The sequence below is a fragment of the Zalophus californianus genome, chromosome 10 (assembly GCF_009762305.2).
Source record: "Zalophus californianus isolate mZalCal1 chromosome 10, mZalCal1.pri.v2, whole genome shotgun sequence".
NCBI lineage: Eukaryota > Metazoa > Chordata > Mammalia > Carnivora > Otariidae > Zalophus > Zalophus californianus.
The window spans coordinates 53,436,748-53,449,286 of NC_045604.1; the positions used below are offsets into that span (position 1 = coordinate 53,436,748).

Genomic DNA, 12,539 nt, shown 5'->3' on the forward strand with positions numbered 1-12,539 from the left:
AACGAGCATTTATTGAACACAGGCCAGGTATGCCAAAAATGCCGAGCTTAGTGGAGGGTATGAGAATATCAATGGATAACTGCAGAAAGTTAGAGGAAGTCTTGCACTTGCTATGGGAACATAGAGGAAAGAATGAGGAGTATAGAAAGTGTATTAAAGTGGCAAGATCAGATTCCTTAAGGCTGTGAGAAAAAGACACATGATGATTACATTTACAAAGGGTGTTTTTGTTTTGTTTTACTTTGCCTGCAAGGATACTCAGGAATGTGGGGCTACAAGGGTTGTCATTTCTTGAGCATCTATAATCACTCTGCTTGACTTGAAGCACACAGCAGGAGCCCTAGGATTTTATACAAAGCTTCTTGGGTCTATTTTCCTTGTAAGGGGCTGCAGGCCAGGCTCTCAGTGTATGTAAAAGTATCTGGGAGAGAGCCTGGCACAAATGGAAGTTATTATAAAATAAATCAAGTAAAACCACTTTGTATTCATAACCACATTATAAGACGCTATATGGATTTATGAGGATGATACTTTCCAAATCAAAATTGGAAGAACATGGCCTAATGAATGAAATTGTGAATTTGGAGAAAATATGTCAGAAATTTTGGCACTGTCTCAGAAAATCCAGGACCCACTGTTGCCTTTACATATAGGTAGATTTTTATTTCTGTGCCTTTAAAGATTAGGGGCTGGCCTAGGAGCTGCTGTCTCATATTATGCTTTTAGACTACTATGGAATATTACAAAGTTCTCTTGATTCAGTCCTGTAAAAGGGAGTGCCTGTTCCCAAATGGTTACTAAAACTGATTGTCAAATGTTAATTATATCAAGAACTGTGTTAACAGGTTTATATGCATTATCTCATTTAATCCTTATGATTACTCTATGAGGCAAATACTATTATCATCTTCATCTTATAGATGATGAAGCTATAAGATTTAAGGTTTAGAAAGGTTAAATTGCCTGAAGTCATATGGGTGGTTAAGTGGTGAGCCAGATTTCCAGCCAAGGTGTACTTGACATTGAAACCTAAGTTCCTTTTTAAAAAAAAAAATTTAAAATTTTAAGTAGTTTTCACACCCAACGTGGGGCTTGAACTCACAACCCCAAGATCAAGAGTCAAGTGCTCCACTGACCTATGTTCCTGATCACACTATCCTTCATTATACCAGCCAGTTAAAAAAAAGTCTGAGTACCTTCCAGATATCAGGCATTTTGGTCCATGTTAGCAGTACAAAGATGAAAGAGATGCAGTTTTGGTCGTGACTCACAGTCCAGTTCGTGACTTTTGGTGTTCATTAAAGAGGACAAGATATGAGATTTGATCTCAGAAAGCTCCACCAGCTGAGTCCAGGGGCTCTTTTGTTACGTCATTTATTCATTCATCCAACAAAAGTTATATGATATTTAGCAGGAGACAAATAAGTAAAAAGCAAAATACCACAGTGTAATAAGTTCCATAATGGAGATATGTAGGACATACCATGGAAATAAGGCAGAGAAAGTGATTTTCTCCTAGTTGGTGGGGGAAGCCAGTTTTCAATGTTCTCATCCATAAAATGGAGTTGAAAATAACTCTAGTCCTCCCAGCCTCACAAATTCTGTATGAGACAAGAATGATAGGTACTGTGTAAATACTTTGGAAATTATAAACCACTACACAAATATTAGGTATTATTGTGCTTATTGAATTGTTTGCTTACTGACAGTTTTATTTGCTTCAGGGCTCATAGAGCATGAGGGTCGCGATGTTGTCATTGCTTTGAAGACCAGGCAGGCAATCCGGAGTGTGATTGCTAAAGCTCTGAAAAACCTCACTTTTCTTTGGTCAAGAGGCATTATTGATAAACATGAGGGCATCGAGATGAATAAGGTAATAAAGTAATTTTCCATGTGGCTTGATTCCACAGGCCCAACACCCAAGCATGCATTGTTACTTGAGTGTAATGAGTGAGGGAGATTAAATCAGGTGTTAACTCTGTCCTTTGCCTATATAGCCTTTGTTAATGCCAGTGGCAGCTAGCACCAATGCTACCTGGTATACCATGTCAAAACTGTTTGGTTTCAAGTAACAGAAACCAACCTGAGTTAGGCTTAGCCGAGGAATGGGGTTGGGGGATTTATTATAAAGACACATGGTGTCTTACAGAACCCACAATAGCCAGACCATGTGGCCAGGCCTGAGGAAGGGACTTGACTGCAGACCTAGAAAGCTTTCCAGATTCTCCATTTCATATCAGGGTTGCCCTCTGTGCCATCTTCTTTTGGCTCCCTCTACAAACCCAACGACATTTTTCTGCTTCTCTATCTACTGGTAGAATGTGCTGTGCCCAGTCCTAGCAGCTGTGGCAAGGGAGGTGGGAATCACATAATGTTAACACAGTAGGGAAAGGATCAGCTTGTGTGTGTACACCGGCACTTGTGTGTGTTTCGTGGGGATCAGGGAGGGGGCAGTTCTGAGAGGAGAGGAGCAGGGAAGACACCATCATTGGTTAGCTGATAAATAGACTTTTAAAAAACGATATATGTGTTTGCAAAAAAAATAGGGACATAAGACAGAGGAAAATATGGTTAATATTTAACGCTATTTATTCACATCTACCATCTAGACTGTGTATTTGTGCAAATATGATTGTTCTTTCTATTCTTTGTAAGAATCTGTTTCCTAGCATAAGGCCATAAGAAACATGGAAGTTCTGGGGTGCCTGGGTGGCTCAGTTGTTAAGCGTATGCCTTTGGCTCAGGTCATGATCCCAGGGTCCTGGGATTGAGCCCCGCATTGGGCTCACTGCTCAGTGGGAAGCCTGCCTCTCCCTCTCCCACTCCCTGCCCTCCTCCCCACTTGTGTTCCATCTCTTGCTGTCTCCCTCTGGCAAATGAATAAATAAATAAATAAAGTCTTAAACAAAACAAAACCAAAAAAACCAAAAAATCCCCATAGAAGTTCTGGTCCCACATTCTGTGTTGCCCACTGATTAGCTGCTCTGGAGTGTCATATGTTTTTCCTTATCACTGGCAGCTCCTGACCAAGTGTCACATGCACTGTGCTTCTGGTCATTCCCAGGACATAGTCCCCTCTCCATGGTCCCCAAAGGGAGATAGGTGTGGGACAGGACAGATTTCCCCTTTAAGGCTCTATCTCTTTAGACTAATATCATGGCAAAGGACTAAATGGGTAATATGATTTCTCCTTAGTGTCTGACAGACAGAAGAAAAGGACTACTTTACAGTATTCTTCAAGTTATACCTCTACACACACTGTGTTTTCTATTCTATTTTTTTCACTTATCACTTTGAAGGCTATATCAGATTCAATTGAATGCTTGATACCCATTAATTAAAATAAATAAATAATAGCCCTTATGAGGAGAGAGATTTTTTTCCTATAGGTTTGTCTAGAAAGGTAATGGGTAAATCAATCATTCAATAGTTACTTATTGAATGCATACTGATTGCCTAGTTGTCAGCCAAAGAGATAATTATCTTCCAAGGCATAAGGAAATAGTCATAAGGAGTTAGCTAGCTAATTCAATTTAATTGAGTAAATATATGTTGAATACCTACTATGTGCCATGGACTCTTGAGGAGATTGGGATACTTAGTGCAACATTGCCCCCAAAGTCCATTGGCTTTTCCTCATTCTTTCATTTAGTCCTTTATTCATACAATCAACAAAAGTTACATAATGGGAGGGTGAGGCAGATAAGTAAAAATAATAATACTATAATGTAATCAGTTCCATAGGGAGATCTGTAGGAGCCGCCATGGGAATAAGGCAGACAAGTGATTATCTCTTACCTGGGAAGCCAGAGTTTTCTGAGAGCCCACAAAGCTGGAACTATATCTTTCAAAATTAGAAGAGTTTAGAGAAGCAAATCATACATATGAAAAATATTTGAGAAAATGTGGCATTAAATTGTACAGTAATCAACTGTGAAGTTTAGATGATTTGAAATTAAGACACAGTGGCATGTGGTGTTAACTGGATTATAAAGATAATAAACTCAAATTGAGTTAATATATCAATTCATAAATTCAGTGAGTTAAAGGAAGAATAGGGACCAATAAAGGTTAGAGGATAATTTAAGTAGAGTGAGAGAAACTGTGAGTCAAAATCAAAATAAATTTATGTAACAGTAGTTTTGTTAGATTTTCTTAATTTTTACCTACTATCCCTTTCCCATCACAGGATCTGATCACCATTATTTTGATTGTTTGTTTTCAGGTACTCCTTGCAAAAATAAAAGCACTGAATAACTTTCCAATGGCAATCCCGCCACCTACTCCTGATAAATATCTTCATAATATTGTTTGGCTGGAAAAAAAAGATGTTCTCATTGAGTTCTTCAAGGTAAAGTTTCTGTCTTCTATTCTGACTCAAGTTTAAATTACTATACAGGCTGGGCAGATGATATAAAAGTAAAACAAGCTGTGTATAGTATTATAGGGAACAGTGAAAATTGTGGTATATTCCAGAGTTCATGGTCTGTCTAAAGTCAGCTGAATGTTGTTATTGGAGTTTGAACTCTTTCAAGAAATATTTATTGAATATCCTCTTTGTGCTGGAGACTGTTGTAGATTTGGGGATAATGACAGTAAACAAAGTAAATGAAGTCCCTGCTTTGGACTTCATATTATATGGATAGAGATGGACAATAAATACAACAACACACAAATATATAGTCTATTAGATGATTGTCAATGCTATGGAGAAAAAGGGAGAAAAGGGCATATAGTTGGGAAGCTATTTTATACGGGGTGATCAGGGAAGGCTGCTCTAATAAGGTGACATTTGAAGAGAGATCTGCAAGCAGTAGCATACCAGGTAGATAATTTGGGAGAAGAGCATTCCAGGCAAGTTCAACACCCTGGTGTGGAGTGTGCTCAGTTTGTTCAAGGAACATCCCCAAAGCCCCTGTGGCAGAAGCAGTGATGGCAGGAGCCAATGAAGTTGGAGTAGTTGTGGAGCCCAAGTTTGTACAACACTGTAGGCTAGGACTTTGGATTTTACTCTGAATTAAATGGAAACTTATGGAAAAGTTTTGAACAGAGAAGTGATATGATCTAACTTACAATGAAAAATGACCTCCTTGCTGCTGTGTTGAGAATAGGCTCTAAGGGGACAAGGGCAAGCCAGGGAGATGATGATTGTAATGGAGGCAAGAGGTGATGAGGACTTGGATTAGAGGAAGTGGTAGGTGGTCAGACTCTTGATGTGTTTTGAAGGTAGAGCTGTTAGGCGCTGATAGAAGGAGTGTTAGAGAGAGAAGATGACTTCTGGGATTTTAGTCTGAAAATAGGATGGAGTTCCTGTTGACTTAGATGGAGAAGAGAAGATTTATATGGTGGGCACAAGCATTCGATTCTAAATGAGTTAAATTTAAGAAAGCCATAGACATCCAAATGGAGATGTTGAGTAGGCAGTAGGATATGTGACTGGAATTCAGGTGTGAGGCCAAATGGGAGATAGAGATTTTGGAGTTGTCAGCATAGAGACTTGATGAGATAATTTAAGGAATTATAATGGACATCCAAGGATTGAGTCCCAGGCTATCCAACATTTAGAGGGGAGATAAGGAGGAATTAGTGAAAAGGATAGAAAAAGAGATCAGATTTGTGTTTACCAGAGGCAGAGGATGGGGGAGGGGGAATTGAAGGAAGATGGTCAAAAGGTACAAACTTCCAAGTTATAAGATAAATGAGTACCAGGAATGTGCTGTACAACATGATGATTATATATTTGACACTGCTGAATGGTAATATTTGAAAGTCGCTGAGATTAAATCCTAAAAGTTCAGATCACAAGAAAAAGAATTTTTTTTTTGTAACTAGAAGAGGTAATGGATGTTAAGTAAATTTGTGGTAATTCTTTCATAATATATGTATGTTGAGTCATTATGCTGTATACCTTAAAGTTGAGCAGTGCTGTGTGTCAATTACATCTCAATAAAACTGGGAAAAAAAGAAGAATTGAGGAGTAATCCGTTAGGTGGGAGGAAAACTAAAGGAGAGTGGTGTTCCAGAAGCTGAGTGAAGAAAATATTTCATAAAGGAGAACGTAAGCAACTATGTCAAATGAGGCTGAGAACAAATCAGATGAAGATTGAAAATTGATTATTAGATTTAATAATGTAGAGGTCAGATTTTTTTTAAAAAACAAAAGCTGTAGATCTGAATTTTTATGTGAAATTTCCAAATTTTAAAAATTTGGCAGGAATTCAAAATTTTAAAAGTATCATGCAGGCCAAACAAAATATATCCTTGGATTAGATGTGACCCAAGACCACAGTTTGTGGCTTTGGTTTTCAGTGGCTATTGTATGAATTAAAAGGTTTATAACTTTTTCTTTTTTTAAAGATTTTTATTTATTTATTGAGAGAGAGAGAGAATGGTAGAGAGAGAGCATGAGAAGGAGGAAGGTCAGAAGGAGAAGCAGACTCCCTGCTGAGCAGGGAGCCTGATGCGGGACTCGATCCCGGGACTCCAGGATCATGACCTGAGCCGAAGGCAGTCGCTTAACCAACTGAGCCACCCAGGCACCCTATAACTTTTTCATCAACCTGTTAAAACCTCTGCTAGATTTTTAGAATCAGGAAAACTCTGTGACAAAAAATGGTGTTTGCTTTACCACAAATTTGGTTGTACCATAATTTGTGATCTAGGCAGGTAGATATATAAGGCATCTGTTTGTCCATAATGTCTTGTTTTTTAGAAAGACAACAATCATAATGAGGTTCTACTGAGTTGATTCCTTTTTTACTATACTAATGTTTTCTTCATGCTAGAAATTTTTGAATTTTTTTTTGAAATTGATTTCAAATTTACTTGAATTAAGACTCCTTTGGTTGGGCGCCTGGGTGGCTCAGATGGTTGGGCGTCTGCCTTCGGCTCGGGTCATGATCCCAGGGTCCTGGGATCGAGTCCCGCATCGGGCTCCCTGCTCCTGGGGAGCCTGCTTCTCCCTCTGCCTCTCTCTCTCTTTCTCTGTCTGTCTCTCATGAATAAATAAATAAAATCTTTAAAAAAAAAAAAGACTCCTTTGGTTGTGGGGCGCCTGGGTGGCTCAGTTGGTTAAGTGTCTGCCTTTGGCTCAGGTCATGATCCTGGGGTCCTGGGATCGAGCCCTGAATAGGGCTCCCTGCTCAGCAGGGAGTCTGCTTCTCCCTCTGCCCCTCCCCCCTTCATGCTCCCTCCCTCTCTCTCTCTCTCAAATAAATAAAGTCTTTAAAAAAAAGGACTCCTTTGGTTGAAAGTAAAAGCTTACTTGAACTAGTTTAAGCAAAGGGGAAGTTGACTGAAAAGACAATGGGGTGGTATATAGAAGCCGCTAAGAAATAGTTAGCTAACTAACAGTGGGTATGGTGGGATTCAGACCAGCTCAGGAATATCATTGGTGGGCATCTTTGGACCTTTCTTCTAGCACTTGGATGTCATGCTCAGTTCTCAATTCCCAGGCTTTTTGTCTCTCAGTTCAAATTCTTGAGAGAGAAATCTAACTGGTTTAGCTTGGATCTGATGTCCTGCTTTGGTGAGCACAAGTGTGCCTGCAAGGAGGAGGAGGAAACCTGATGGGATGGCCAGGGGCCCTAGGGGATAGTTTGGAGAACGGACCTCAAATAAATGGGGGTGGGAGGTGGGAGGTGGGCTTGAACTGGGAAGAAGGTATCTCAAAAGTGTTTCTTATAATTTGCCTTCTGCTTAGTTCTGTTAAAATCCATTTAAGATAAAATTAGAATTTGGTTCTTTATAGGTAGTAATTTTCACAAGTGTAACTAACTGACCATCCAGCAGCGAATGGGGAGGAATGGGAAACCAATGAGAAGAAGGTAGCTCTATAATTTAGTGATTCACAGACACCTGAGGTGAACCTGTCATGGAGGCACAACCTTCTTCCCATCCCTAACTTGCCATACCTCTGCAAGGCTGTTGGGACTTTCTCTACCCTCTTACAGGCTTCTCTCAGTCTAAGTGCCCCCTTTCATTGATACGTTGGTTCTTGAGAGCCTTTTCATATGGATTTTACCAGGATAAAAATTGTGATGAATTGGAAATACATAGGCATTATTCTCATTAGGGACAGCCCGGGGATTATGTGGCTAACCAAAATCCACATAGTAGACAAAACAAACACCCCTTATTGTAGACTATAATTTCAATCTTGGTTTCCATCACAGCTGCAATAGTTAATTTTAACTACTCCTCCCTTCTTTCATCCTCCAACTGGTGTGGTTAATTAAAAACGTAATGGTCTATAATGATAAGCCGGAAGTCAATGGTAGAAAACCAAGGTCTTTAAGAAAACTTTGGGAAAACATTGGGAAGTCATCCATGCTTGTTTCAACACTGTCAAATAATTCAGAAATACATAAAGTGAAAAGTGAAAACTTGTCACTCTTAGCCCACACTTAGAGATAACCACTATGAATAATTTAGAAATATGTTTCCTACATATCTTTGTATAATGCAAATCTGTCCCCCTGATTCTCCTGTTACAAACCCTTCAGTGGCTCCACCTTGGTTTTGGGAAAAAGCCCAAAACTCTTTAATGTGTCTATGAGACCCTTCAAGGTCTGGCTCTGGCTCACCTCTCCAGTCCTTTCTCCACTGGGGCTGCATGATAATTTTCACGAGCCCTGGCACTTTTGCCTTAGTGGGTCTCTTCCCCCATCAAAAAGTACAAAAAATTATACTTTCTAACTGTGTTAGTATAAAGATGAATATATTAGTATTAAATGTTTTAGTATTAAAACATTTTCCTCTACCAGAAGTTGTTTTATTCCCTTCTGATTTTAAAAGAAACCAGAATGTTGTTGTGAGTCTCTAAAGTATTGGGAATCTTACACACTATGCCTATTGAAGCCTAATTGATAACTCAGTCCTGGTCTCCACTCCTCCCTGTCTGAGACATACTGAATCTTCTGCACTTTTGTTACCCCAAGTGCAGATGGTCTATTTGCCTTTGGGTCTTTGCATATACTGAATCCTCTGCCTTTGAATGATGTTCAAGTCATTGTATCCTGGCTCTCTGTTACCCTTCCTTCAGGCCTCAGCTTAGCTGTTCCTTCCTCTTTAAAAGTCTTTCCTGGACAGGGCACCTGGGTGGCTCAGTCATTAAGCACCTGCCTTCGGCTCAGATCATGATCTCGGGGTCCAGGGATTGAACCCCACATCGGGTTCCCTGTTTGGCGGGAAGCCTGCTTCTCCCTCTCCCACTCCCCCTGCTTGTGTTCTTGCTCTCCCTCTCTCTCTCTCTGTCAAATAAATAAATAAAATCTTAAAACCACAAAATAAAGTCTTTCCTGGACACCGAAGACAGGGTCCTGGGGCCTTTCTGGATTTTTCCAGAGCATCCTGTCTTTGTCTCCTTTGTCAGAAGTATCACACTTTATTGTAAATATCTACTCAACTGAGCATTTATTGGGTGTTTCCACCAGTCACTGTAATCACAAAGTCTACAGTTTGCCTGCTTGTCCCTTTCTTTTAAAAAAATTGATGAGGGGCGCCTGGGTGGCTCAGTCGTTAAGCATCTGCCTTTGGCTCAGGTCATGATCCCAGAGTCCTGGGATCGAGTCCCACATCAGGCTCCCTGCTCAGCGGGGAGCCTGCTTCTCCCTCTGCCTGTCTCTCTCTGTCTCTTCTGAATAAATAAATAAAATCTTTAAAAAAAAAGCCTCATATTTAAAAAAAAATTGATAAGGTATGTCAGCATGTTATAATTAATTAACAAACCATAGAATATAGTTTGAGGTTTTTTTTTTTCTACTTGAAAGCCATTTTAGCTTTAAAGTCTTATTTCTATTTAGAAAAGTAGACTATGAAACTTTTGTGTTGACTCCCTTTCTATTTTTCTTGCAGGAGAGAGCCAAACTTGCGTATTTTGACTATGGAGATGTCATTTGTAGAGAAGGTGAAATGCCACAAGGAATCTACTTAATTATTTCAGGAATGGCAATTGTAAGGGACTATTTATTCTTTACTGAAAATGTATTTTGAAATATATGATTTTAATATAAGGAGAAAATTAGGAACCAGGAAAGTTTTAAATTCTTTTTTAAAGGTTTATTTATTTATTTTGAGAGAAAGAGCACGAGTGCGAATTGTGGGGGAGGAGAAGAGGGGAAAAAACTCAAATAGAGTCCGTGCTGAGTGTGGAGCCCCAAATAGGGGCTCAGTTCCAGGACCCTGAGATCATGACCTGAGCTGAAATCAAGAGTCAGATGCTTAACTGACAGCCACTGAGGTGCCTTGAAAGTTTTAAATTTTTAACATAATTTCTAAATGAAACCATTTCTGCTCAGAGTGAACACTACAGCTGAGAGATAATACCCAACATCTGGGGCACCTGGGTGGCTCAGTCATTAAGTGTCTGCCTTCAGCTCAGGTCATGATTCCAGGGTCCTGGGATCGAGTCCCACATTGGGCTCCCTGCTCCGCGGGGTGCCTGCTTCTCCCTCTCCCACTCCACCTGCTTGTGTTCCCTCCCTCTCTCTGTCAAATAAATAAATAAATTTTTTTTTTTAAAAAAAGGGAGATAATACCCAACATCTGAAAAGCACTTCCATTTTAACAGAATGTTTTTATAATCATTACTTATTTCTTGCAGCAATCCTAGGAGGGAGTGGTCTTTTCCATGATGTTCAGATAAGGAACCCAGTACTTGGAGTTGTTGAGAGTCAATAATGAGGGGATGGACCACAATGTCAGATCCTTACAGAGTTCAAATAGAATGAGGATTGAAAATACGAGCTTTACTTCACCAATAGGAGGCTTTTGGTGACCAGAGAGAGAAAGATGTTAGTAGAGTGAGGGGAACAAGCATCCTTTAGAATCTGAATGCTAGTAGCTGAATACATGGGGGAGCCCCAGCTTATGGCCCAAATAATTCCCAGGCCCTAAATGATGCTTACAAGTGACAAACCCTTATTATAATGCACATAATATCTTTGGCTTTCTGGTTGTGGAAGGGATATTTCAGACCTTAAAAATATCCAATCGATCATGGAAATAAACTATTTTGATAAATATAATACACGTGTAGCGCTTTTCATTCATTCACTCATTCACTCAACAAATATTTACTTCATTACTACCTTGCAGCAGGCACTGTTCATTCTAGGCATGGGGAATTGACAAAACAGACAAAAATCCCTGCCTTCTTACAGTTCACCTTCTAGTAGAGGCATGGAAGGAGATGGGACAATGAGCAAAATAAGTAAGTTAAATACACAGTATGTTAGAAGTCATAGCTGAAGAAGTTAGTTGTAATTTTTTAAAGGGTGGTCAAAATGGCAATATATTATGACATTTAATCCTTATAACAGCCTTATTTTTCGCATGGGAAAACTGGTGCACAGAGAAATTAATTCACTTGTCTTCCAAGGGCACACAGTAAGAGGTCAGGAAGAGCTTTGAACCCATGGAGTTGGCCTCGGTATCCATGTCCTTAGCCATTATTCTATGCTGCTTCCAGTAGAATCCTTGTACTATGCTCCCATTCTAATCATAACAAAAAAACACTGTTACCATATTTATTAGATATGTCAAATCGAACATTTAAAAGCTGCAACATACATTTTCCTTTGGGGAATTTTCCTGCAATGACTGGCCTAATTAAGTCTTCTTAAAGAGTAAGTCCAACAATATTTGGGCTGAAGATGTTATGTTAGCGTTCAATTGATGCCATAGCAACTCAGCATGCATTTCGTGGCCTAGATTATCTCACAGTTCTTAGTTCAGTAGTCCTATGGGCTTACCTGGTTTCTCTGCTTGAGTCTCACAAGGCCAATATCAAAGGGTCAGCAGGGCAGTGTTCCCTTCTGGAAACTCTGAGGGCAGAATCCATTTCCAGATTCTTTGAGGTCATTGGTAGAATCTAGTTCCTTAGGGCTCTAGGACAGATGTCCCTGCTTCTTTGCAGTCTGTCATCTGGGACCCACTTCCAGCTCCCACAGCTGCTCCTCCATCCTTGCAGGCAGGCACTCATCTCAGAGCCGAAGTACATGTCAATTGCTCTCTTGATGCCGCGTCTCTCTGATCGGCTCTACTTCCTTTTCTACTTTTGAGGGCTTTTGTGATTGATTGCATTGGCCCACCAGGATAATCCAGAATCGGCTCTTTAAAGTCTGCTGATTAGTGACCTTCATTCCATGGGCAAAGTCCCTTCCCAGTGGTACCTAGATTAATGTTTGACTGAATAACAAAAGAGACAGGAATCTTGGAAGGACTTCTTTAAATTCTGCTTCTAGATGTTATCTTCTTTTCTTCATTTGTAAAAAGCAGAGACATTCTTCATTGCCCAAAGTCTTTGAACTGCATTCAAAATTAAATTAGAAAAATGTCAAAGCCCTTTGGAAGCATGACTGCCTCTAAATATCTGAATGGTAATCACTGGCAGGGGGGCAGTTTCATAGCCAACTTCTTCAGTGACCCTTTGTTCCCTGTTTCTTGTGTCCTGAACAAATAGCCTTCCTCTCTGATGTTCACAGCTACACTTTCTGAAAAATTCTGATTTTCAGAATTTTGGCTGATTCCTGCAGCTT

The 12,539-nt window shown here is 39.8% G+C and overlaps 1 protein-coding gene across 1 annotated transcript in view; it reads left to right on the forward strand.

Annotated features, from left to right (window-relative positions):
• Positions 1–12,539, forward strand: part of SLC9C2 (solute carrier family 9 member C2 (putative)) — a 106,060-nt gene that overhangs the window by 73,038 nt on the left and 20,483 nt on the right. Inside the window, exons 20-22 of the mRNA XM_027612500.2 lie at positions 1,725–1,873; positions 4,226–4,351; positions 9,856–9,954. Coding sequence (XP_027468301.1) covers positions 1,725–1,873; positions 4,226–4,351; positions 9,856–9,954 — 374 coding nt within the window. The remainder of the gene's footprint in view (positions 1–1,724; positions 1,874–4,225; positions 4,352–9,855; positions 9,955–12,539) is intronic.